The 27,069-nt window shown below is 49.1% G+C and overlaps 1 protein-coding gene across 4 annotated transcripts in view; it reads left to right on the top strand.

Moving 5' to 3' along the window:
* GPSM1 (G protein signaling modulator 1) overlaps positions 1 to 27,069 on the top strand; it is a 79,609-nt gene that overhangs the window by 22,395 nt on the left and 30,145 nt on the right. For all 4 annotated transcript variants that reach the window (XM_054220139.1, XM_054220144.1, XM_054220141.1 and 1 more), the window contains exons 2-9: positions 3,107 to 3,328; positions 3,860 to 3,995; positions 4,290 to 4,432; positions 5,965 to 6,088; positions 7,283 to 7,398; positions 7,678 to 7,833; positions 9,610 to 9,718; positions 12,717 to 12,843. In XM_054220139.1, coding sequence (XP_054076114.1) covers positions 3,107 to 3,328; positions 3,860 to 3,995; positions 4,290 to 4,432; positions 5,965 to 6,088; positions 7,283 to 7,398; positions 7,678 to 7,833; positions 9,610 to 9,718; positions 12,717 to 12,843 — 1,133 coding nt within the window. The remainder of the gene's footprint in view (positions 1 to 3,106; positions 3,329 to 3,859; positions 3,996 to 4,289; positions 4,433 to 5,964; positions 6,089 to 7,282; positions 7,399 to 7,677; positions 7,834 to 9,609; positions 9,719 to 12,716; positions 12,844 to 27,069) is intronic.

The raw sequence follows: 27,069 nt of genomic DNA, 5'->3' as shown, positions 1-27,069 counted from the left end.
AAAGCCTCCTCTCCCTTCCCCCTTGTTTGCTTAGGTCCCAAACTGAGCAGTGATGTTAATTAGATAAGTCAGATACTCTGCAAAGCAGCCTGTTCAAGGACAAACAGATTTTAATTAAAGGCTGTGTGTGCTGGCAGGTCATGTCACTGCATTGTGCCTGAATAGTTACTATGGGAACACCAGGAAAGCACACAGAGACCGTGAGCGTGTGCAAGCGTGTGTGCGAGTGTATCAGAATGCAGGCCCCCAGGCACAAATTTCACTTCTGGTTATGTTTCCACTGGCAAATACGGCCTGAGCGAGCTGCCACCCTTGGAGCATGTAGTTGGGTTCTGTTGCTGTAGGGCTTTCTGTGTTCCGGGTATGGGATGCCTCGCTTCAAGCTATTCAAATCACACAAGTTTGATCAGAGCTGGACTGCAATGCCATGAATTAGGGAAATTGGTCTCCAGCTCAGTTTTTAGATTGCTTACAATTGGTGAGCGCAGTTTATTAAAGGAAACCTGGGTATTGGGAAGAGTTTTGTTTGTGTTGAAATTTGAACTGAAACTATTTTGGAATTTGCTTGTGTCTCTCCCATCTTCTAACAAGAACCCAGCGTTAAATCCTGTGAATAGTGGCTTGTTCCTGCATTTCAAGTCCTCTCAAGACCCATCTCTAAGCTGCCTGAATTTAATCTTGCTGATTTGAGTATAAGGTGTTCCTTGTCTGTCTTCAGTCTCGCGCTTTCTTTCAACTGTTTGGGAGGTGCTGGCAGAGACTTGCCAGTACCTGATGATGACACTAGGTAACCCCTCTAGTGATCCACAAACCATGAATGTGCCTTGGGACTGACGGAAGTTTGGTATCGTCCCCAGATGTGTCCCTCTAATTCAACATGTCGTAGCAGAAGCTCATTCTCATAATTTTCATATGGTCTAACAAGATGATCAGTGGAGAAAAGTTGAACATTTTTAGTATTAACAGTCTTAATATTTTTATTTCTCCTATCAAACAGAAGTTGAGGCAGGGACTGATGCTGCACTGGCACCGCAAGCAGCCTTCTTGTGCAAGTAAAATAGCCACTCAAATGTGGGCTTTGCAGTGAGCCTGAAATCAAATATTTGTGTGGTAGTTTGAGGTGGGAGCTCAAATGAGCTGCTTCACAATCCCGTTCTCCCTCTTGTAACTCGGTGGCTTTGGGGACAAATGAACAGTGAGACAGGAGAGGTCACAAGTGTGTTTGGATGGAGTCTGAAACCAGCTCTTTCCCCTTCTGTTGTTGTTTGGACCATCCTTGTGGGTTGTCCTGCTTTGGACAATATGCTGTTGGACTGCCAAGCGTTGGGTGTTTGGAGCCATACGGAGCCGACTCAGCAGGGAGATTGCCAGCAAATCGTGTTGGATTTTAGACGGTTTATGCACTGCTCGTAGAGGAGCTGGCTTTATTTCCTGGCAGCTGAGAGAACGCTATTCTGCCTGTTTATAGGAAAAACATATCAGGATTGGTATTTCGTATGTGCATCTCCCTGTGCCCCTTCGCGGCAGGGGGAGGCGAGTTCTGTGTGCAGACTTGGGCAGAAGATACTGGAGCGCAGACCCCGAGCAGGAGGAACTCTGTCCTGAAGTCGGTGTGCATGGGGCACGTGTGGGTGCGTGCTGGCAGGTGGTGTCCTCAGGGAGAGAAGCCATAGCAGCTCAGAGTGCCCCAGTTTGTCCAGCACAACCTCAGCCTTGGTCTGCCATGACCCGGGTTGCAGGGGCCAGGCCTTGGCTCACCACAAGGGTGGCTTCAGGGGAACTGCTGCCAGAAGTGTCAGCTGGGGGGCTGCTCTTGCAGTGATGATGAGCAAGTTGTTCTCTTGGTCTGGGTACCACAGTCAAACTTCTGGCAAGTGCTCTTCCCCTGAGAACAGAATAGAAACTGCCTTTGGGCATGTAGTAGCTTTTGTCTGACCCTTGTTTTTCTGATGCTGGACAGGTGAGCTATGTTTTTTTTTTTTCTGAGTAGATGTCCACCTTTGACCCTAGATAGTTTTGACTTTTAAAAATACATTGAGCAGAAATGAAAAAGCCGAAAAGAGCAAAGAAAAGCGTCTGAATAGAGGACCAGGAACATGCTGTGTTCATCTGCCTCGTGAAGGGGATGACATTGCAGCGGGGATGACATTGCGGCAGGCAAGACACTTCCAAATGTGAACTTTCAAACGCCTGCTCTGTCCCTTCTGAGAACTTCGGATGCACATGGTCTAACAGGGACAGCTGTAACTTAGAGAGGACTTGGTGGGGCACTCAAAGGAGCACCTTTCCTTTCTCTTGAAGCAGTATTGCTGGTCTTGTTCCTCTCCGCTGGCTCATGAAGTGCTCGCACTGACAGCATGGCATGTGCCATTGCCAAAGGTGTCAAGAAATGCAAGGGGAGAAAGCTAGCTTGGAGGCTAACGTGCAGAGCGCCTGTGGAAAAAGTGACAGCAGGAGAGTTAATGAAAAGCAGACACCGAGAACTGGAAGCTGCTCAGCCAAGAAATTCTGCACACTCCAGAGTTTTCTCTTGTATCCAATAAAAACGTGTTACAATTTGGCTACCCTCTCTGTTACCCCAGTGAAAGTGGTGCAGGCGTGAATAGCCTGTGTATGTAGCTCCTGCGCTGTGCACCACCTGGAAGAAAAACAGATGGCATGTTACTCTTGTGATGTGAATGTGTGTTTTGAGAGCCAGGAGCCCCAAGTTTCTTGTCCAAATTCCTACCAGGAACTCAGGGGCTGCCTTTGGCCACTTGCCCACGCGGTCTGTAAATCCGGATGCTCCTGTATCTCATGCCTAGGAGGCTGGTTTCTCTGAGGGGCTAAGTGCCAACCATGTCCACTGAAAGCTGGTGTCCACACTGCTGAGGTGTGCCAGCTGTGTGTCCCAGAGTTATTGCCCAAACAGTGTTTGAGCTGGCGCTGAACGCAGAGAGGCAGCTGCTGCCTGGAGGGTGCCTACCTCCAGGGGTTTTTGTAGTTTTCTTCTGGTGCAGTGAGTAAGTAAAGGTGCACAATGAAGTAAACTTTTTAACCACCGCATAGCAGCGTGGGTGCACTGCATTTTTAACTCCTCTAGTAATGATGGTCTTGCTTTTGGCAGAATGGAGGCATCCTGCCTGGAACTGGCCCTGGAAGGAGAGCGCTTGTGCAAGGCTGGGGACTTCAAAGCTGGGGCAGCCTTCTTCGAAGCAGCGGTGCAGGTGGGGACAGAGGACCTGAAGACTCTTAGTGCCATCTACAGTCAGCTGGGCAATGCCTATTTCTACCTAAAGGAGTACTCCAAGGCCCTGGAATACCATAAGCATGACCTTACCCTGGCCAGGTAAGCATGTCAGCAGTGCTTTGTCCTAATCGGAGACAGCCTGCCGGGGCTTGAATGAAGACAAGTTCTGCGGGGTCTGACCCCAGCAGCCTGAGGGAATCTGACCCAGAAATAAGCATTCAAATCTAGCCCTGAGGCATGGAGTGAGTGTCCTGTGGGGAACTCAGGAGGCAACAAGAACGGGCCAGCCACCTTCAGAGCAGGGAGGTGGAGAAAGGGATATAGATGTGAGGAGGGTGTTTGGAGCAAGAGCAGGGCAGTGTCCAGTTCTCCTCTCCCCAGGTATTCATTGTAAGTACTCCTAAAGTCATTAGAGTAGCTCACCTGAGACAGCAAAAGGCAAGAATCTGTGTTCAAAATTGAGAGGGCTTGTACGAAGCACTCCAGTCAGGCGTGTGTGCTGGGAACTGCTGGGTGTGGTGCCCGTACCATCCTGTGCTCGCTGCAGCTCAAATTCTGCCTCTGACAGCTGGTGAATAAAAGTCTGTGAGCTCTTTAACACCTCTCTTCCTTCCTCCGGCCGTCTTGTAGAACCATTGGGGACCGCATTGGAGAAGCCAAGGCAAGTGGCAACCTCGGGAATACGTTGAAAATACTTGGGCAGTTTGACGAAGCTGTCGTTTGTTGCCAGAGACACTTGGACATTTCTCAGGAGCAGGGAGACAAGGTAATTGGTTCATGGCATCCAACAGGAGATATTTCCTAGCTTTAAAAAGAATCTGTTTGCAAGTCATTAAATGTGATTTGGTGAAGGTGGGCTTTGGAAGGAGGTGGGTAAAGCTCTCCCTTCTGACTGCATCACAGGTCGTGTGCTGCTGACGGTAACAGCTGCCATGCTAGTGAAGATAGGAAAGGAAAATGTGGGCCTCCTGGCTTTGGCCATCTCTGCCCAGCAACGGAAAGGTCCATATTGGGATGAGAAGTATAATACCTTGCTGTTCCCTTTTCTTCCTGCCTTTAGGTAGGTGAAGCCAGAGCACTCTATAATATAGGAAATGTTTACCATGCAAAGGGAAAGCACTTATCTTGGAACATGGCCCAAGACCCAGGCTACCTGTCTCAAGAAGTCAAGGAGACGCTACAGAAAGCTTCAGAATATTATGAGTAAGTACTCAAGCTTGGCCGATGCCTCTTCCTGCAGGGAAGAGGGCTGGTCAGGCAATTTAGTGATTACTAAAATGCACACAGGTACACCTTTGAGCTTATCCTGCTTAGATCATAATCTGTATTTGTGGCGTTCCTGTTCTGCTGATAGCTTTCACGGTCTGCAGGTTAGGCTGAGCTCTGATAACTGATAGGCTAATGATAGCTGCATGGGGTGCAAGTCAACAGTTTTTGCTCAGTCCTCTTGGAAGCATTTCTCATAGGGGGGGATTTGTTTCCTGGGCCGTTGAGGCTATGGGAGCTCTGGGAGATGTTTGTTGCAAAGAATGAGACTGTGGGCTCAACATTGTTGAAAATCAGGCCACTGAGTGAGACTTTGCATGTTGTGATGAATTAGGAATATTCCCTAGAGATGCTGAGTTATCATGCCAAATTAATCTCAAGGAAGGCGAGAGAAGGACTGCGAGCTTTTATAAACTCAGAGCTAAAATTCATCCTGGCATTGCCTTGGTAAAACTCAGTGTCGTTTGAAGTATGATCGTGCAATTAAGTTCAATAGTCTGCTCCTTCTGAGAGCTGTATTTGGAAGCTAAACTAGTAGCTTCTGTAGCCCCTGCTGCTCTCTGCTGGCCTTGATGGGAAGGATCCCTGTGTGTCTCAGTTGCTGGGGCCATGAACAGAGACTCTCCTTCACTCCAGGGAGGAGGCTTTCACTTGAAGTCCCGGTTGTCCTTCTCGTGGATCTGTAGTTTATCTTTCTTGTAACATCCTTCCCTTTCCTAAATAGTTTCAAAGATCACTCTGATGTCCCACACAGGAAGGTTGTCACTAGACTTTCAGGCTAACGTTTTTCTCCTTGTACTTCAGAGTTTTGCTTTGATAATACAGGTTTTTTAAAGTAGCCTTTTTAAACGAAGACAGTGACAAGATCTTATATCGGTCTTCTCATATCTGAGGATGTGATAGTGCCTATATATAGCTCGCCATCCTTTTTCCAAAGAATGGTATGTGTAGCATAGCCAGTGGGTAAATTTGTGCCAGCTGGGAGCTCTACGCTTCCCTATGTGTGCTGTATGTATAAAGGGGGGCAAAAAAACAACATAAAGAAATGCTAGGAAGCTCCATGAGCAGAGTCCTGGCATGGGACTGTGGATATTGTCCCTTTCCTCCGTTTGTCCCTGTCCTGCTGTAGGTAATTTCCTTTCTCCTGTGCTCGTGGTTCTCGCCTATACAGTGAGGTGGCTGTTTCTTATTTACGTGGGATCCTGTCAGACCATCGGTGTGTGAGCAGTTCCTGTACGCAGCTGTAGATTGCTGGAGGTGGAGAGAGCAACAGGGACTTATACCACCGGGTCTGCATGATCTCCCAGAGCTGAGCTAGCATGGATCACTAGCCCTTCGCCTGCCGTGGGGACAGGTGGCTGGGGAGGGGAAATGCCTCTCCTGTCTTTACGGTACAAGTCTCTTTGCTGTGTCTCCTGCAGAGAGTGTTGGCTGTGTCTCACCAGATGTACTGCTCTGACTTCTTTCAGGAGGAACCTGTCCCTGGTGAAGGAGCTGGGGGACAGAGCTGCACAGGGCCGTGCTTATGGCAACCTTGGCAACACCCAGTACTTACTTGGCAACTTCAGTGAAGCTATAGCCTTCCACAAGGAGGTAGGAAACCGCTGTGCCTTCTTCCTGGGGCCAGGGGCTGGCACTGGCTGTTGGGGAGCAGCCTTTCTTCTCGCCGCAGCGCAGCAAGTACAGGGAGGTGTTTGCCCTCAGCTGTTTTTCTCTCTCCCGTGCGTATGTCAGCGTCTGGCCCTGTCGTACTACCTCATGCTGAGCAATGTCGTACTCCAGTCCCCATCAGCACCTAATGAGTGGTTTGAGGGAAGGGTACTGTTGGCTTGGAAAATGAAGGTGATATCTAAGTGCAAATTGCAGCTGGGCCTAGCAAAGCTTTTCTGCTCTTAATTTATATCAGTCTAGATTTTAATAAATGCAAGCTATGAATTTAATTAAGCTGCTGAAAGAGCTGTTGATCAGGCATAAATGTTGCTTGTAGAACATAATGCCTTTCTGTAAAGTTTCACAGAGGAGTGAGGTGACACAGTCCCTGCCCCCATTCAAAGGCAATTCAGCTTCTAGTTCAGAGTATAATCAGTTTCCGTGCAGTGGAAGGTGCTTGGCACCTTGAAAAGTCAGCCCTGTCACAGCTCTTCTGGTTTTTAAGTGCCGGAGGACAGCAGCCAGCAATGCTTTGGGAGAAGGGGCTTGAAAAAGGGCAAGAAAACTCTGTGCTGTATTTGGGACCAGGAGCAGGTGCTGCGAGGTGGAGAGTGAGAGGTGGGGAAAGGGGGACGGCAAGAGGAGAGGCAGGACTGAGGTGCAAGGTAAGGGCAGAGGCCTGGGGAGCAGTGGCAGCGCAGATGGTGAGATGGAGTGCACACTCCTCCACGTTCATTCTGTGCCACAGCACCGCACACGGTGACAGCCGTGTTCTGCATGTTAGTCTGCTGATCAACCACATCCCTTCCCAGCCTGACCTACAGCTCTCCGTTCACCACTTTATTCAGCTGTTGAACTATTTGCATAACTCCTTTAGCACTTTAGCTGAAGAGATGTGTACTGACCGTGCTGCAGTAGGAGTTAGAGGAAGATGTGACATGACTTCCACTTTTCCAAAGGCCTTTCCTGATCCTGAATTGCAAAGGAGGGAGAGATTTCCTGCTGCATCCAACCCCAATACGCTACCTTGCTGGGCAGGAGCTTTGCAAACCCAGAAGTTAACCTCTCAGAAAAGTTGCTCTGTAACAGAAACCTGGCAATGGCCAGCCTGTACTCACTAATATGTGTCTGCTGCAGCGCCTTGCTATTGCTAAGGAGTTTGGGGACAAGGCAGCCGAGCGGAGAGCGTACAGCAACCTGGGCAATGCACACATCTTCCTTGGGAGGTTTGACATCTCTGCTGAGTACTACAAGTAAGTGCCAGGGGCTAAGGCAGACTCAGGGTATGTGTTCCCTGGAAATCTTGGCCTATTGTGGTGAATTCATAGGCTCAGTGGGATGTGACAAGGGACCTGGAGGCCAGTTGCATGTCTGGTGCTCCGCAGTGGCGAGTAATGCAGGCACCTGACAGCCCGCAGTGTGTCACAGGCATCAACTTCAACGCAGCACATGCTGAAGCGGTGACTTCCCTGTCGCCTTGCAGGGGTGCCCTGTGGTGACCAGGTCTCTTCCTTTCCACCTCTTCCATGTAGGAAAACACTCCAGCTCTCCAGACAGCTCAAAGACCAAGCAGTGGAAGCCCAGGCTTGCTACAGTCTTGGAAACACATACACATTGCTTCAAGACTATGAAAGAGCAATCGAGTACCATCTAAAACACCTGGTGATAGCACAGGAGCTGGGAGACAGGTAAGGGACTGCCTCAGGAGATGGTGTTTCTGTGCCGGTGGGCTCAGCACTGACCCTTCCCTGTAGATTTATTGTTCTCTACTGCTGTGGCTAAACAGCAATGGCATGTATTCTTGGAAGTCTTTAGAAATCTCTCAGAACGCAGCCTTAGTCCAGTCATCTGTCAAAAATGTGACATGATTGACACATTTATCGTGTCATTTAAAGCTGGAGATGGTGCCCTTAAAGCTATGCCTGTGTGGGCTGAGTGAGATTTCTAATAAGAGGTACTTCAAGAAAATGCATTGTATTCAGCGCTTTGCCGTTAGGCTGCTGCTGGTTTACCCAAGGGCCTCTCTAAGTCTCCTTCAAGTTCACAAAAATTGTGTCCTCCTCAGAACATGTGTGGTTAGGGCGTACATACATACATGATGCTTTGTCCTGTTGCTCTGAGATGATGCTGGAAACTTCCGTGTAGAAACAAATGATGTTACATAGATCCTGTGGAGTTGATATGTTTTGCTTCTTGGCCTCATTCCTTCTTCTTCAGGAGGCTTGGCATAATTTTTAAATTTAAAAAAAATTTTTTTTTTTTTTTTAAGAAAGGTTGGTTCCTTTCTCCTGGATACACTCTCTGTGATCCTGGACCCTTCTTCCAGCTTAAGTGACTTTGCAGCCACCTTGTGCAGTGTTACTGCTGATGACTCTTGGGAAGCTGGGTGTCCTCCACTAGATGGAGCAGAGACATTAAAATGGAAGCTCTGTGGCACTATCCGGGCAGGATCTGCTCAGAGAAGGTATAATCCCACCCAAGGGTGAATCATGCTGTGGGGGTGCAGGCCTGTGGGCTCCTGCATTTCTGGGAACACACCCTATGAGCAGAAGGTATTGAACAGGGTGACAAGAAAAATGTTTAAATGCTGATCAACCCGCCCAAACCTCTGAAAAGGGAGTTGCAGTCACGCTGAACCTCCCCCTGCGCCCCCATGTGCTTTTTTTATCCCATCACCCCCCACATCTGCTTGCTTGCAGAGCTGAGCAGGCTCTGATGAGCAGTAGGTCCCTGCCTGCTCGTGCAAACAAGTGCTGAAACCCGCTCCAGAGATACTTGGGTGTCTGGTTTGGGTGGGCTGCAGTCGGGGACAGGGGACAAGGGCTGCCTCGGGCAGGTTTCACGCTCACCCGCTTTCTCTGGCTTCTGAAAACCAGAAGCAGCGCCCTGGAGACCTTGTGGAAATAGGTCAATGTTTGCTTGGCTGTTGCATGCAGTTTCAGTTTGTACATGCGTTCCGGGCGATGCCGTGCTGGTGTTTAGCAGGAGAACGTTGCATGCCCGCGATGTTCTCTCCTTGCCACGTTCTTGCTAATTTATCTCTGGGCTGTTCTTGGACTGAAGGGCTGGATGTTACACATCTTCTTGATGCACTGTGCATCTCTGGAGAGGAATCTTTGCGGTGTGAGGGTGGAAGCTGGACAGGAGCTCTGGCTTCTGCCCTCAGGCTGGTGCTCACAAATGAAGCTGAACCATTTTGGGCCATTGCTACACTGCTTAGCTTTTCGCCACTGTGGGTGCAGGTCTACTTCTGAGGCTATTGCTCATTCCCTCATCTTACTGATCTCAGCATAAGAAGAGTTTAAGATGTACGGTGCATTTAACTTTCCTTTGTAGAACACTCTGTAGCTGAAAGCATTGCTAGGAGGCCTGGCTGTTGGTGCTCTCGAGGAGGCCCTGAAAGAGCTGCTGTGCTGCTGGGTTCTGCCCAGCATTTCTGTGGTTGACAGTTTCCTGTTTTGCAGGGTGGGAGAAGGAAGAGCCTGCTGGAGTCTCGGAAATGCCTATGTCTCCCTGGGGAACCATGAACAAGCTTTGCACTTTGCAAGGAAACATCTTGAAATCTCCCAAGAGGTAAGAGAAGCTGCTTCGGATCAGAGGGGACCCAGTCCTCCCTGATGAGAGACTTTATGTTATGCCAATAAGTTATATTAATATAGTTCTTCTCTTGCTGTGACTACTCTGGAAAGCCCTTGTCTATGTGCAGTTTCAATGGTGTCTTTAGGAACTGCAGAGCCTGCCTGGAAAATATTCTTTTTATGGGAGGCTCCCAGCCTTCCTCTTAATTACCGCTAATACATTCGCTGTACCTTGCTCTTAACTGATGTTCCTGGGTGAGAAAGGACCCGGGGACTAGTTTTGCCTGGTCTGCTGGCCAAGGTGGTGTGCACGCAGCGGGTGTGAACAGTCTGTTTAGTAAAACCCCCTTTTCCTGAGCACAAGGCTTGAGAGATCCTGGCTGAGATGGACCTTGTGATTCTCCCTGTGGTCTGACCCGATTTGCTGGCAAGTTAATTACCTGGAGAAAACAGGGCCGGCTTCTACCTGGTGGCTGGGTGCTCTAAACCTGCTGTATTCTGCACTGCAACAGAGTGAACGTGTGACAACTTATTTCCTCTCAGTGAAGCTGTGAGGTGGTAAACTCTCGCATTCTCCTAACGCAATCGACGGCTGATGCTGGATGAGTGCAGCCAGAAGCCCTGTACTGCTCCCGCACCATTTGGGGTTTCAGGCGTCCAGCTACTCTGGTTTCCACAGATGTCCTTGTCCAGCGAGCTGCAGCTTTCCTGGTGCAAAAACATATGGCATTTTTACGTGGCTTAGAAGTACAGAAAGCAAGAATGCCATTGTTTGCTCTTTCCAGTGTGTTATGAGGAAATCAGCCGTGGCCTCTTTAGTCCTCCCCAGATGAAGAAATTGCCCTATTGAAGCACTAACTGAAATCACCATATGTAAGTGCTTTGTGTGTTCTCCTGCCTGTCTATTAGGTTGGCTAAGTCTTGAGGTAGGGCTGGCATACCAGCCTTATTATGTATTTAATTATACTTATCAGACATGCAGAAGAAATACTGTTCTCTGGCCCTGTACGTTTTAGGACAAATTAACTTTTCCAGCTTTAGTCTGCTAGGACTGTTGCAGCGCGGGGCTGATTACTCAGAGCCAGATGGCAGGTCGGCAATGTGGGGTGCAGATGAGGGGCGAGGGGAGGACAGGAGCAGGAGTTGGGTCCTGGTGGCTTCTGGGGGTGGAGGGGAAACCCAGCGGGGTGGGGGTTCACAGTGGTGTTCTCGTTCTGGGGTGATGGCTGTGATTACAGGGCATGTCAGGAGTAGGTTACTCGTGGCAGGTGGCTAATAAACTCCCCCATGTCGTTAATTATGGAGCAGTGCAGAGACTGTCCGCTTGTGAGGAGAGCCTGCATTAGCTGCTAGCGGTTAGTGATTCTGTTCTAAAGGTGATGTTTTATTTTAGCCTTGGGAGCCAAGTGAGCTGCTTGTGCTGTTGTGGCAAGCACGAGCATTTTGTCCAGGAAAAATGTGAAGTTAAACCTTTGCACACTAACGCATTCGGCTCACTTCCCATCACCCTTTCCCCCTTCCACCCTAGCATAAATCTCGTGGTTATATTTGAATCCAAATTAAATCTGCTCAGGGTAAGCACGTTGGAAGCTGCTGCAGGCTAATCAGAGGTTACTGAAAAATTTCTTCTGAAACAGCTGGAGTGAAGGATGTGTACCTAAAAACCTTGGAAGCTGCCCCAGCTCTGACACTGCTCTGGAGTACCTTTGCCTTTTCTGCATGTGGCAGGGGGCTCCTGGGAAACGGAGACATCCGAGCTGAGGGCAGAAGACAGGGCTCTGCTATGGTGTGTGTGGAAGGTCCTGCCTTGGATCATTGTCCTGCCAGTCTGTTCCTCTGATGTTAATAGGGCCTTGGAGAGGATCTGGAATGAGTGGAAGTCAGGGAAGCATTGAACAGCATCAAGGACTGTGAGACCTCACCAGGACATAGTAATTTCACGGGAGATGATGTCAACAGCAAATCTCTTGTAATTGGCAGGGGATTTATGCCTGATAAGCCGTTTGATCTGCCTTCCTTTACTAGTGCTTGGGGCTTTGTCATAAATAATGTGGGGATTTATGATTTTGTTCTAGGACGACTCACCCCGCAGTCTATCTCGAAGGACCACAAAAGAGCTGTTGCAAGGCATTTAATAGGGAGTCAGGCCCTCCAAGGGAAGAGCCAAGGTCTTCCTCTGTAACAGAGGCTGCTGTTCCTCTAAGGATTAGAGACTATTTCTGAGTGATCTCTCTGTGTTTGCTGGTGATATGCAGCACAGTAATTTTCTTCTTTGGTTAAAATTTGAGGAGGGCCCAGCAGCATGTCTTATAACTCCCCATTTTAAGTAGCAGGAGCCACTGGAAAAGATCTCTTCTTCAGGAACAGTAGTAACATCATCTTCCTCAGGCCAGTGAGAGATAGGAATTTGGAAAAACTTGGACTCCCAAAAGATTTTGGAGTCTTTTGTGGGTAGATCACTAGCACAACTCAAAGCTGTATGGGCCTGAGCCGGGAGAGAAGGGCTCTCAGAGCATCCAAGCCCTAAGTGTGACATTGCCCACGTGGCTGATAGTAGCATGGCTCCCTGGTGCTCGGTAACTATGGAAATACTTGAGGAAGGGGTTTGAGAGTTTTGGGGCGATGTGACAAGCCATGTGCAGCTCCAGGACAGACCCAGATGTGCACATTTACCTCTGTCCCAGTTCTGTAGCAGTGGGTGAGCTGTGCCCCCTCAGTTGCCTGTACTGAACTTTGCCGAAATGCATTTTGAGATGCCACCAGTATGCAGCACGGCATGCGTGGCCCCTCTCCCAAATTACCACTGAGGAATGGTTTTGGAGAGTTGCTTTAGTGTTGAAAGCTGAGCCGTATGGTCTCTCAGGGTGTCTCCAAGCTGTCTTCTGGCTGGCTGTGTTTGCTTTGATATGCGACTGGCAAACCCTTTGCTAGGGGCTGTTTGCTTAGAGCTTGTTGCCTTTTAACCAGCTGCCCTCTTGGTTTTCACCCTGTAGATCGGGGACCGGAACGGAGAGCTGACAGCACAGGTGAACATGGCCCAGCTTAAGTCAGCCCTTGGCTTGGGCCCCGGGGATGAGGACACGGGTACAGCTCACCACTATTCTGGCTATGAAGCACAAGGTGAGTTTTGAGCTTTTCCTGGCATTGAAAGTTCTCGTGAAGGATGTGGTATGGTGCGTGGGGAGGGGAGGTGTTTGCTAGTGGGCAACGTGGGAGGGCATATGAATGTCGGAGGAAGATGAGCTCTCTAGTGCCTTTACCAGAAAGGAGACTGTGGTCTGTTTGCTCTGTGCTTTCCAGAGCTGCAAGGGCAGGGAAGGATCCGCCCCAAAAAAGGGGCACAGAACGAGTTAACGGAATTAATCTGCATTGGGAATGAAATTCCATGTGCCAAGCAGCAAATCAGTTTTTGTCTCTCTTAAAGCTCTGCAGGGCCCTTTTAACTGATTTGACTGATAAAGCAAGCTTTCAAAAGGTGACTGGCAGGGAATTTTGGCTGCTCTCGTTCTGATTAGCACCCAAGGAACAAGCCTACAGCAAGGACTGAAGGCAGGTTGTGGGCATCAGCAGGCTGGGTGCTGTCTCACCCCTGGAACACCTGCAGTGACACCCAACTTGGAAACAAAGATGTGGCAAGACTTGGTCACAGCAGACAAAATGGCTTTACTTGCCGCACTGGGTCATTCTGCCTCTGCTCGCCAGTGAGCAGGAGAGCACAACTGAGTCCTTGCCACAGCATGGACAGCCTGACGTGTGTCCCCAGCTCGGGAACCGTCTGCCTGTCCTCGAACTGCCCACTGCAGACATTTGTGGGTGCCTGGCATGGGGCACTTCCAGCTGGTTGCTCTGTCGTTGTGGACAGACTTATTAATTCACACAGACGAAACTGCATTCCGGGAGGTGCCGGCTGATTAAATATGACCTTGGTTAATGCAACCATGTTTTCTCAGGTGGTGTGTTCTCTTTCCTCTTGGTAGAACTGGCGTAGAGAAGATGACGCTTGGGTTGAGGCGCAGTGTTCTGGGAGGGAGAAAGGCTGGCTGTGCGCCTCTGCTCTCTGTGTTGATCTTGAAGGTGTAGCCTGCTACGTCAGTGCTAAATCTCTTCCTGAGCAGTTGAGCTGTGGGCGAGAGAGCCAGCGTACCCGGCTGTGCCCCATCAGGAGCTGCACTGGAACTGAGCTGTCTCCTCAAACGGTGTGTGGGCCACAGCGGCTGCCCCAGCCTCCCTTTTGCACGTCAGGTCCGTCTTTATAACTGCTGGGAAACTTATTGGCTAGGGCCTTCTGTTCATTCCTGGCACCTCGTTAGGGGCTTCCTTTTGGCCAATTGTTTTGCTCTGAAAGGGGAACAGGAAATTAACCTTGATGTTACTGCTGCTCCTGGGACAGTGAAGTGTGGAGGAAACGAGCTGGTGGGGCGCCAGGTCCCTCGGGCTGGGGAACGGAGGGGCGCAGGGGGGCCCAAAGGACTGCCTGGGCACGCGAGCACTGCATGCCGAGACATGCTTGACTGAATGCGTGAGCATGTTGCGTGGAAGAGCCACAGCAGGAAGAAGTCAGGCCATATTTATCTGGAAGAGGGGCTCTGCAGCTCTGACTGCATAATCAGGAGTGCACAGCCTGTTCTTAGCTGGAAAGAATTAAAAAAAAAAAAGTAAAGTAAGGGAATCTCTGCTCTCATAACACGCTCTCTGTTGAATCTTAGCTTGAACACAACCTGCTATGGATTGGTCTGGTGTCCCACTTGCAGGCACGACAGTGTGCCTTGGGGGTCAGGGAGGGTCTTGGTCTGAGCAGAGCCCTTCTTGGGGAGAGCTGAGGGGAGAACGCCCTGGGGGGTGACACAGCCCCTCTGTCTCCCTGGCACGGCCCCACTGATGGCATCTTGCAGCACGATACGTGGAGAGCGCGTGGCACTGAAGAGTTGGAGTTTTTGGTTAAGGCACGTGGTGAGCCTGGTTGGTCACTGGGCTTAACTCTGAAGGTGAGGCAGGGCAAGGCAGAGCCAGCGTGTGGCCCACAGGCTGCTCACTGCCCTCCAGTGATCCAGATGTGCCTGTGCTGTGGTAATATCTGGAGCCATAGTGATTTTTCTCTCATCTGACAGAGCCAGAACCATGCCAGTCTGTGTGTGTGATGGCTGGAGGGTGGGAAGAGAGGGGCTGAGCAGCCATGGTCAAGGGCAGTGTTCGCTGGAGGTTGCAGTGACCTCGTTAATCTGCGGTGTCATTGCTCATGTTCCCAAGGCTGGGGCTGTTGTCAACAGAAGGATAAAGCGTTCTCTGGAGGAAAACCAGCAAATGACTGAGGTTTGCAGTGCAGGGAGGGAGGGACCGGGGCAGGTTCCCTTGCAGAGTGGGGCTTCTGCAGCTGGCGGGACGTGGCGGGTGCTGCCCCTCAACGGGTCCTGGGAACTCGCTGGGGAGGTAAAAATCAGCTGGGGCTGTGCAGCAGTGTCTCATGTGAGGAAGGGAGCATAAGTGGCGCAGTGCTTAATCACGTGCGGGCTCTGATGCATGAATCTCAGGTGGGAAAGGTGCTGCCCATGGAGAGATTTGCAGAGAGGATGCGTCTGCAGAGGAGCCTGCCTCCCTTGATTTCTCCTTAGCTTTTATTCTGGCTTCAGCTCTCTTGTTCTGAACTGCAGTGGAGGATAAGAGAGGCCACCGACTTGTTTCTCAGCCCTTGAAAAGAAGGGAGGTGTATTTAATGACTGCCAGGAACTTTAGTACCCTCCTGTGCACCTATTAAATGATTAGAAAAGCATAATTATTTATATTATTAATAGCAGCAATTTACAGCAAGAGGAACATCTGCTTCTGTAATAGGAAGCAGGTGAGAGAGTTGAGATTCAAGTTGACTTCTGAACCAGCCATGCCTTTTGATGTCAACAAATCTCGTGGTGAGGAGAGCTTTCGGATTTTTTTCCGCTCAGATTATTTGCTCTGCTTAAGGTTATAAAATGTCTGCATATTCATAAGGATGCTAAAATCATCTGATGGGGCATGCATGTTATAAAACACGTTAATTTCATCAAGCAAGTAGAATAAAGCTTCATAGCAAACTTGAGTTCTGGGAAAATCTGTACTGTTGGCTGAGAAACCCTGAGCCAGACCATAAGACTATGAAAAATGTCCTTCACAGGTTACTTTTGCTACTAAGTCTTGGGCATTGCCCTCTGCCGGGGGCCTGGGGGAGGAAGGAGTGTCTGATGTTTTCCTCTGCTGTTCTGGCTCCTCTTCCTGAGCTCTTTGTGACTTCAATTAATATTCTGAGAGCAATTGGATGTCAGAAGACAAAGCTGGAGGCCAGGGAAGTGGGACAGTGCTGCAAAAGTCTTGTGAAAGCAACGACCTTGTCAAGAAATGCAAACAACAGAGAGCTTGAAGAAACAAACTGAAAGAAGCTGGAGAGTAGCTAAAACATGAAGCAAATAAACAGAGGTTGTGTCTGTTTCTCCAAACACACAAAAATGTGGCCCTGAAAACTGGTCTCGCCCTCTTTCACACGCTGCAAGCGTATTGTACTGGTAGGCTTTTACCTTTGGAGAGAAGTCAGGGAACTTGCTGTGCCTATAAGGGGGTTGTTTTGTAGCGGTGAAGGTAATTGTGAACAACAAGAAGCGCTGCCTGGTGCCGGGAGGTGTCCCACGGTGCAAACGGCCAGCTCTGCCCTCGGCACAGCTGCTGGCCATGGGCTGGGAGCGCTGGCTGCCAGTGCCAGCCTCGCTGGCTGCCCTTTTCTAGATCAATAGGTTTGGGCTGAGGTTTCAGCATCTGCTCAGCAAGGGGTTGGCTGTGTCGAGTGCTCGGGGGTAGCAGTGAATCAGGAGCACAGAGCTGAGCCCTTCCTAGACCGAGCCTGGTGGCAGCTCCTGCCTGGGCCGTCCACGGGTCTCCGATGTACACTGAACAGATGCTGCCTTGCAGCTTTCTCCTCTTCAGTTCCTCCTTGTCAGCTCTTCAAAGTGAAAACTGACTCTGGGCTGCTTTTCTTCCACTCTCAGCAGCGTGTCAGCCTCAGCCGCCATCTCTGATAGCATCTGTACTGTTAGGAGACACTGAGCAACACCTCTCCTGGCAGCTGGGTGTAGGTGGGGAGGGATGCAGATGTTCCAGAAGGGGTTGGCATGTAGATGCTTTCAGAGCATTGCAAGCTGGTTCCTGGCGTGGTTTCTGTGCTGTTTGCAGTACGCAGACACTGCTGCCCAGCTGTGCTTAACAAGCTCTGAGGGCAGGAAAGGATTCGGCTGTGAGCCTGACTTCCCCTGCTCTCTGCACATCGTCTGCTGCAAAAGGGTAGGCACAAGGCGAGTCCGTTGCTTTGGTGTTCAGGAGCCTCCGTGCTGGGTCCTGCTCATCTGTGCGTGAGCGACAGCCATGCCTCAGGTTGTATTCTCAGGTGGTGAAGTGGGCAGCTGAGCCTGGGTGGGCATGAAACCCCTCTTCCTGAGCAGTAATCAGCTCTGTGTGGCTTTGAGTGTGGGTCTTTGCATCTTCAATGCAGTTTTGAGCCTGCCTTCTTCACAGGAATCTTTTGAACCCTTGGATCAATTAGACAGGGATAGAAGAAACCTGCTTTTATGTTTCCCAGCCTGTTTGTTTTTGTTTGTTTGCTTGCTTTAAATATCTTTGAAGTATTTAAGAAGTGTTTAGGGCTGCTGAAATATGCTGGATTGACCAGCCCTCTATTGACACAAAGCAGGGAGGCGGCAGTGCTGCTAACCCATGCCAGCCTGTGCTGGGATGTTGCCCAGGGACAGGGATGTTCCTTCTCCATGGTTTCCTCAACCCTTCTGCAAAGGACTGTGCTGGGTGATGGCTGAGAGATATGTCCCTCCGAGACCAGTGTCCTGACAGTGGAACAACCCTGCTCACTGCAACTGTGATTTTGGTGTCTATGTAGGACTTGCCTTCCGCTCAACAGATGACTACAGGGGGTCACATCGCTAGCGGCTTCAGCATGGATCCTGCCCTGTTCTTATTGGCCAGACCAAGTAAGCATAGTAGCAATTGAAATTGCTTAATATTAAGTATCCTCAACTATATTTGATTTTTCCCAAGAGCTGATGTGCTGCAGCTCGGTCTTTTTTCATTGTGAAAATGAATGCCCGAGGCCGTGCTGGTTAATTGTACCTGCTTATGCAGGGTTTTGATGGATGAGGTTGTTGACTGAAGCAGAGTAGCTTTTGGCCAAGTGGAAGGTAGAATGCAGAGTGGTCTGGTCATGTTACTGTGCTCTAACAGATGCTCAGTGGAGCTTTAGCTTCTGAGCTCAGAGGAGTGCTAGCGCAAATATTCCCACGTGCCTCCCAGTAAGGCACCTGCAGGAAGGTGTCCAAAAAGACCTGAGTCTGTGGTGGTCCTTGCTGTGATGCTTAAGGGAGCAGGGCAGGAAGGACAGGAGTGCTGCTTGCATGGGGGAAGATTTAGGACTTCTAAATGATGCCTCTTCATTATCTTTGTAATGAGTCTTTTCCAAATCTGAGTAACCTGTGCTATTACAGCTGTTAAATCATTCCAGCAGCTCTGATGGGGGGGATGAACCTCTGAGTCATTTGGATTTAAACCAAGTAATTTAGCACTCAGTTCAGACTGCCCCAGTATCGGCTTTATAAAGTTTTAAAACATTCTTCTCAAAGTGTTAAGAAGGATTTAATGTTCTTCTCTCATCTTGCTCTGTACACGGGTCTCCTTCCCAGCACCAATGTAAAGTACACAAGACTTCTCAGCTCACAGCAGAGGAGATGCCCCAGGACTGGAGGAGAGGATGTTGTGCTAAGGAAACTCGGGTGCTTGTTTTACCTTGATGCCAGGGGAGGCTGTAAGTGCTGGAAAGGAGGATGAGGAAGAGGCCAGTTCTTGAAGCCTGTGGCAGAGAAGGCACAACGTGGCTTTTGGCAAAGCCATCCATTAAATCAAGGGATCTCTTCTTGTGGGGAGAGCTAACTCTTTGGCAATTGTCAGTTCCTAACGCAAACTCCTGCTCCAGGCTGGGAAGCCTGAAGTTCCCCTTGGCTGCTGTTCCAGGCTCCTGCAGCCGTCCCAGCTCTGGTGGGTGCTGCCCCCTTCCTGAATGCACTTTCCACAGACAGTTTCCTTTGGTAGCCAAGGTGTGGGAAATGCCTATGGCTACGGTGATCTTTTGTCTAACAGTACAGTATTACTAATAGGAACAAGATGCCTCTGCTTACTGTGTTTCCTCGCAGCACAGAGCAAGAAAGGGACCAAGAAGAAGAAAGTTCTCTTTCTCACCCAGATAGAAAGACTTTTTATCTCTCAAAGGCTTTTGTATGGATGATCATGGTCGTCTTTGGCACTTCACTGAGCAAGGCCAAACCCTCAGCATGAGTCACCATTATCTCTTGACTGACCTCAGGACCCATACTCCTTCACTCAGCAGCCAGGCTGGCCCCTAGCCTGGCAGGGATGAGCACCAAGGCGGCAGACCTTTGCTTATCAAAGAGACCCGGCAGCTTGTAGAGACAGACCTCGTGGATTCAAAGCCCAGGGTGACCAGCTATGTTCGGTAGCTGGAAAGTGCCTGGCTGCTGCAAGCTGGTGTCTGATTCACAACAGCATCCAGGAGGGGGGATCAAGTACATTGCCCCTCCTCTTAGAGGATTTTGCTGTGCATGATTGATCACTGCAAGGCTCTGACAGGCGTGTTGCTCTTTGCCTTGCCCTCCCTGAGTCAGTGTTTAGGACACAGCTGCTGTAATTGGGCTTGTCTAGCTGCTGGAGATGTTGCCTGTGTTAATCACCGTGTGTCACTTTCTAGCTGAAACTGGGTTTCTTTTTGATCTCTGCTTGTTCAACACAAGCTGATAATGGAAAATGGGATGTCATGAGGCTCTGCTATATACTGGCAGAGAAAATCCTGCTCTTAGAAGAAAGCCAGGTGTTCCTTCCAAGCCTTTCATGGCTGTTCTTAAATTAGCCCTGAGGTTACATGCCTCTTCTCAGCCTGCTCCACCCAGTTCAGTTTATCTCCCAGAAAATCCTCCTGTCCCCACAACTGTTAATCTATTAAGCAGACCATCACCTGGAGAAAGTTACGGTTATAGGAGGCCTCCTCTCCTCTTGGAGCTTCCCACAAGCTCCAAGGCTTGTATTTGACTATCTGTTAGGTGTTGCTTGATTGGGCACTCTGCGTCTTCTAGATCCTGCAAACACATACTGAAATATTTCATTCTTTGGCCTGAATTACCAATACTTTTTTGCAAATAAGCCTTATTCCACCTTTGCTCAATTAGAGAAAAGCTAATGCCCATTGCACACGTGGGGGGAAAAGCGGAATCAAAGATGTGCCTGATGTCATGGCAATTGGTAATAGTTTGTATGGCCACAAGATGTAGGATCCCCTTCTCACTCAAAGATTGCAGCTGTCCTGAGCTACGCTGGTTTTGCCCCCACTAGGGGACAGTAGCTCACTTGTGCCATCTCCAAGGAGGACTTTTGCTCCAAGTCTTCTCTTCCATGTGAATGAGAAGGCTTGTCTGGCATGTGGTCCAGAGTGTCTCCTTATTCCCTCTCCCTCTCTGAGAAGCCTCGGTACTCACTGCTCACCCTGAGTGCCATCGGGCAAATGTCAAGGGGCTCCGGGGTGCCGTGCAGATGTGCAACATTGCTGCTATTTTCAGCCAGTTGTTCAGCTGTCAGACTGGATTCTAGAGGATGCAAAACTCAGGTGACGTATACGCAAAGCATCTTCTGCCAAACCAGGCAAATGAGCATCTTGATTCAAAACTAACTTCTCTTTATTACTGCATTTTGTATATACTTTTTTTTTAAAGAAACAGTTTTACCATGGAGGAAAAAATCTGCAAAATTGTTATTCTGGAGAAGGTTTTTGTAGTGCTCAGGATCTGTCTGGAAGGTTGATATTTGCTCAGCTGTGTGCTGTCTGTGTGCCAATGAATACAGCATGTCAGAGCAAACATGCTGGAGCCCGATCTTCCCAGCAGAAGGGGTTTCATTCCTCTCCTTTTGGCTCCCAGTTCTGACAGTGGAGAGCTGAGGATGGAGGCCTTGCACGAGACCAAAGCATTCCTGAGGAAGTCTGATGTGACACCACATTGAAAACAGCCTTTCCACGGCTTTCCCTGGCCCTTAGCCTACGGGTTGACTTTATTATTTTCATGTGTACTATCCTTTCTGTTGTAAGCCATACCTGCTCTTGGCTTTTGTCCACGCTGTGCAGGCGGAAAAGCCCTCAAATAACTGATAGAGAGAAAAACATTGTTTTGCCCATGTAGCCATATCTTCAGACGCAGAAGGGGCCAGAGCTGTCAGGATTCCTCTTGTCCTTTCCTGTCCTAAAGGATTGGGGGTAAGCAGATGGTCCTTCCCATGGATTGACACACCGCAGCTTGGTGCCAGCATTTTATGGCAGTCACCGTAAATAACTGATATTATTTGGTTTCTCTATTTAGAGAAAAGTATTGTTCTATCCCAGTAACAACCGGGAAAACAAATACTAGCGTTTATCATTCACATGCTGGCAATGATAGAGGTCAAGTGGATTTATACTGCCAGAACCCATTATGTGTTTGAAGACTAATTAAAGCTTTAAATGAGATGCTTGTCCTACTGGAGGCTGCTTTTTTTGCCTTTTTTTTTTTTCCCCTCCTTTCTTTTCTTGCTGCTGTACTTGCTTCCTCCCCACCCCCCTGCCTTTTCTCTTTGAGGAGCTTGCTGAAATAATGGAGCAGTAGATTGACAGAGCTTTCCTGATTAGATGTCAGTGGCATACGATTTGAGATGCTCTGTGAGCATTTGGATTGCTAGATCGTATCTCCATGGTCACTTCTGAGCTTGGTAGGGTTTATAGACCAGTCTTCCCATCCCAAACAACTGTCTGGTCTAATTTAATCATATTGAAAAATATTTAGGATTGTCTGCCAAAATCAAGGTTCTGAAATGCTGGGGTCTGTACAAATTGGGGGAGACACTGTCCTGGGCTGCAAGAACTCACCCAGAAGACAAGTCAGTATCTTAGTTAATACAGGTACAGAGAGAAATGACCTTTTCATGAAAATACAGTAAGTGCTTATGCCAAGATTTGCCGTGTTCTCTGGGGTGCAAAGCTTGTGCTCCGTGGGGCAACTGCCACCGCTGAGCTGTGTGTGCTGCTCAGCCGGGAGCGCTGGAGACAGAGGGGGAACGATGTTGGCCGTACAACCTTTCCCTGTTGGTCTTCTGTGGAGTCTGCTGTCAGATTTAATTCTGCTTCCTCTGGTACAGCCACCCCAGAGGGCTGCAGCATGTTCCTGGCCTGCAAATAGAACTGTCGCTTGATCTGTGTTGGGGGGGTTCGCTTCGTCTCAAAGAGGTATGGAGTAGGCAGCTCTCCAGGCTGCTGCAGATGGGGGAGAGCCTAGGAGTTATCAAAGCGCATGTCAACTTGATGAGAGCTCCTGGCAGGGCTCCCTGAATCGCTGCTACACGCGTTCTGCTCGATCTTGTCAACTCTGAAATCTCAGGAGCACCAGCTGGATATGGAGACTGTCCATAGAGGAACAAAACTCTGCCCACGCTGTCTACCCGCCTTTGCCCTACTGCAAATTTACATGGGATGATCCCATCACCATCCTATGATAAAACACTTCCTTCTGTTTTCTGTGGCTACGTCTCACTTTGTAGCAAGGTGTTGCTAGAGAATCTCTGCTACGTGAGCATCTTTCCTCTAATTGCATCCTGAAAACTGAGGACTTGCCTGTTGGAGGACCTGGAATAGAGTCCTTCCCTCCAGAGACCATACTGATCCTGCCCTTCCAGGCAGTATGGAGCCGGTGACAGATAGCAAGGGGACAGGAGAAGAATGGGGGGGTAAGATGCTGTGTTTGCTGTGTGCACCACGTCAGCTCTCTGGTTTAGCCTTTCCATCAGACATGCGGAGCCCAGTGTAGCTCTACACCGATCAGCTTAAAAAGCCCAAGGAAAGTAGGGACCACGTGCCACCAAACTTCTGACTGTAGAGATTGTAGATAAAGGTTCCTGTATCCATATCATCACAGGTAGCACAAGGATGTGCTGAAGGGCTGTCCCCATCTCTGCAGGGTGGGGATGTGAGACAGAAAAAAGATGGGTCTAAGTGGGTATCTGACACGAGGATATATTGTGTTAGTGTCCCAAAGACAGAAGAATAGGGAGTATTTGTGAGATGGGGGGATATGAAGGAGCTGGGGGAGGCAAGGATTCTCACGTGCATGCAGGCAAGCACACAAGCATCACCTTCTGCTCTGTTGCAGTGAACTTTCCCTTCCGCGGAGTCCATTGCCCCCTTCCAGGGAGGGAGGTGATTCCTTCATTGAGTTTTAAAATACAAGAATGTGAAAACCGTTAAACTCGTCTCAGGAACCAAATTGCAAAAGCAAAATTAAAAAAAAAAAAAAAAAAAATCTCCTTGGTTCATGGTGGTGTTGAGATCATGGTGGGGGGGAGGGGGAGATTTTGAAAAAAAATATTTAAAAAAGAAACAACAGCCCTGAGCCTGAGCAGTGAAAAGAATAACATCCGAGGAGCTCCAGGAAAACAAGGTATGAATACAGCCAGTCAGTAGCGTTGCTCAGCTGATGTTCACAAGAAGGTTTCAACTTGCTCTAATAGAGACCTCAGTAAACCTTGAAGACAGAGAGAGCATTTAGAAATGCCCCTGAGGTTTTCCGTTACTCTGCAGTAGGCTTGGTAAACATGCCAATAAATACTGGAGAGAGAGGAAAAAACCTTCCAGAGGAACAGACACAGGTTTTCAGCTGCTCGATCTTTTGCATCCACGGCTGCTGCCGCCGCCACTGTTGATCAGCATTGGGAAGAAAGAGGCAGAGTTGAACTTTTGCTGAGTATTAGGTGGTGCTGCAGGTATTTCTGGGAAAAATTACTTGGAGGAGACTGAAAGTTACGTCTGGAGCCATCTGAGGGAATGTCCTGGTCAGAGAAAGGAAGCTAATGTGACTCCTTCTGTCGTGGGGTGCTTGTGAGTATGGAAATCTCTCTGCTCTTGCTGGAAGATGGGCATGTGCAGGCTACCCAGCCTGTCTGCTGTGGAGTGAAGGGGAGAAGCTCCCACACACGTGATGGGAATTGCTGCCTGTGCCGACCTGGTTTACGGTAGCCCTGACCGATAGGTAGCCTCTTAATTCTTCTAGCTGCTTGTTTTAATGGTGCTGCTTGCTCCACCGGTGGAACAGCTCACGGTGAATGGGGGTGGTGGAACCACGGGCTTTTTTGAGGCCAATGTTTGGCCCCAAAGCTTCCTTACTTTTCTGTAAGAAAGTAGCTGAGTTTGACTCTGAAGTTGAGTTTGTATCTCTTAACTTCTTCCTCTCTTAGCTCAACAGAGTGTGAAACCCGCATGGTAACAGAGGACCACCAGCATCAAAACAACTGAAAAAGACAAATTGTTCTGCGTGCCCTAATTGCTGGGGTAGTCTCAGCTGACTACGTATATTAAATTAACAAAGGGGAAGGCAGGTTTTCTCAGATCAGAGATTAATGGTTTCTGGCCAGCAGTTTAATGCTATTGCAAATGTACAAAAGCACCTGAGGACGGAGGTGTATAATTAACGACTCTTTAGACTGTTGGAAATGATGTGTGTTTATCTAATCAGACACACTTCGCTTCTTTCTTGCTTTCCTGGAAGTGGCTGTTAAAAGCCACTGTGACGCACGCTCACTTCCAGATGCTGGCCTTGCCTCTTGGGCATTGCTTTGAAACCCAAATATACCATCTGATTAAGTGTTTGTAGGTTTATTTTATTCCAGACCCACCTTGCTGCTCCACACATAAGACTGTAGGTTATTCTGAGGGAAGCTGAGCGCCATGAGCAGCTATAGCAATGTCCAGAACGTCATTGCCACCGGGCACAACCCACCACTGCCTTCCCCTCGCTGAGCTCCTGCCTGACCGACGTGGCAGCAGCCAAAAGCCCTTTGCTCATTTGGCAGTGTGGGAGGAGACCTGGGGCCAGCAGTAGCCACCCGGCTGCTGCATAGCTACCTCCTCTGTGCTGATGCCCCCAGGTTGCTGGTGGGAGTGTGGTGGAGCGATGGGAGCTGGGTATGGGGCGTCTCGTGTCTCCCACTGGGTTGGTACAGGACCTCAGCTTTGTTTTAGAGCTCTGGGTCCTCTCAGCTGAAAACTGGTACCGCTGATGCCCTGGGGGAGCGTGAGCTTGGGCAGCATTTAGCACACAGAAGGGGAGTCCTGTATGGAGTGAACTGGTGTCTCTGGCAGGGTGGTGGGTTGTGCCTTCCCACCGAGAGTGCGGCTCTCTCCATTTTATGGTGGGAGAGGGCTCGCACTTGATCTTTTCACCTGTCTTCATGGCTGAGTGCACATCCAGCCCGTGATAATAGATGTGTTCAGCTACCAAATAACTGCATCGTTTTGTTGGTATCCAACAGTGGGAGCCTTTCCCAACTGCTTGCGGGAGGTGCTTAAGATATGTTAGCAAACATAAGATACCTTAGTAAACATAAACAAAGACTGGAATAAAAATGGTAAAATCAAAGAGTTGTGCCTGCTTTATTGAGGGCAGCAAAGTCCTTTTTTCCTGCCCACTCCAAAGGGAGGGCAGCCCCGTGTCTGAGCCTTGGCTGGTGGCAGCAGCGATTGCTGACCTTCCGGGATGAAATCCTGTTGTGAGTGAGCTGCTGCCAAGGCAGCGACTGGCTGTGCGGTGCGGGAGAGAGTAGAGGCTGGTAGAAGTGACAACTGCTTGTCATTATGTGTTTTCCTTGCACTCTGCGTGTTCGCATCAATATTTATTCTGCACCTATTCACCAACCGTGATGTCAGTCCCTTCTCGACTCAAAGCCTAGTAACGAAGCCACCTTAAAATGAAGCTGGTGCTAATGTGCTTTTTGGAATAGAGAGACAGAAACGTGTAGAAGTATTTCGCTGATTTGAGTCTTTATGGCTGCAAGAAGTAAATCGCTTTAGGCTAGTGAGGGGCAGTGAAATTAACTTTAGGTCGTTTATAACTAAGATGTGATAAATGTGCACGACCCTTAGCGAAGTCCCAGCTGATCTGAGCTTGTCTCGTGTCTCACAAAGCTGAGTGAGCTTGAACTTTTGAAAGCAGCAGTGTCTTTGGAGTTGCTGCAGTTTAGAGACAACTTTGGTCGCATCTGGAGCCCTGGTAGAGCTGGACGTGTGGTAAAGCAGGAGTATCCCCTGCCTGGTGGCTCTTTCCATTTAATGAGCGTATTCTGCTTACAGTCAGTCTTGAATTGGTTCATGATTTTTTTTTTTGCCTTCTCTCTCGTTAAATTTGTCCTGTGAGCGGCTCAGTGGCGCCCTGGATTTGAACAGGGCCCGTGGGGGCTGTTGTAAACATAATTATGCTGTAACAGAAGCAACGGTGCTGTTAGGTAGCGGTGGGAAACTGGGGAATCTTTAGGTTTGGTGAGTTTGCTGTTGCAGGAACCACACAAAGCTCAGTGGTTTCCGTTCTCAGGGCTCAGCGCCGGGATGGGTTTCAATTCACATGCATTCATCCACCCTCCCTGAGGATTTCCCCTGGAGCTTGGAAGTTGTCATGGGACTGTGCGTCCAAAGCTTTCATCTCTGCCCTGTTTGGTGTTGCTGGTGTGGGATGTCATGTGGTGCCCAGCTAAACTGGACCTTCAGGGAAGGGGAGCAGGAGAGTGAAAGGGCAGAAGCTTTCCCAGATGTGGTGAAGGCGTCCCAGGGCCGTTTTGTAAATCCTGGCTGTGTTAGTGAGCAAGGCAACAGATGCTGGTGGCAGGTTGGATGGAGAAGACATGGAAGTAAAGCGAGTTTGGAAAGCAGGAGCTGAACTGTGTGTCACCCACTCTGTTATTGCTAGAATACTACATTAAAAGGAATTTCATGAAATCTCAAATAAATGTAATGAACGCTGTCAAATATTCTGATGTCTCTGTGAGCTTCAGGGCAAGGTTTTGCTCCCCTTAAGGCTGGGCCTAAGATAGTTAGAAAATACTTGCTCCTTCGCTTAGTTTTCCAGCCCTTGTGACTGTAGAGAAAAGCTCAAAGCTGTGTCCCAGATTACATTCTTTAAGATAAAAACATGAAGATAAAGTAACAAATCCAGGCATCTATTAAATTATATTTTTGTTATGATTTTTCTCCATGTCAGTCCCCTGACTTTTGTTGTTTAGAGTGGGGTTGGTAACTCCTGAATTCCAGAGACCTCAGTTGAGATCAAGGTCGTAGTGTGACCCGGCCACTGGTTCGCTAGCAAAAGCTTCACGCAGCCATAGCTGTTGCTGACTGTGCTGTGATAGTGTCTTGAAAAAGACCCAAAACAATAGAGGGAAAAAAAAAAACGTTTGAACCTCAAGGACAGCACAGCTGCA

This window comes from Rissa tridactyla, chromosome 14, assembly GCF_028500815.1.
Source record: "Rissa tridactyla isolate bRisTri1 chromosome 14, bRisTri1.patW.cur.20221130, whole genome shotgun sequence".
Classification (NCBI taxonomy): Eukaryota; Metazoa; Chordata; class Aves; order Charadriiformes; family Laridae; genus Rissa; species Rissa tridactyla.
This window is presented reverse-complemented; position numbering and strand designations above follow the sequence as displayed.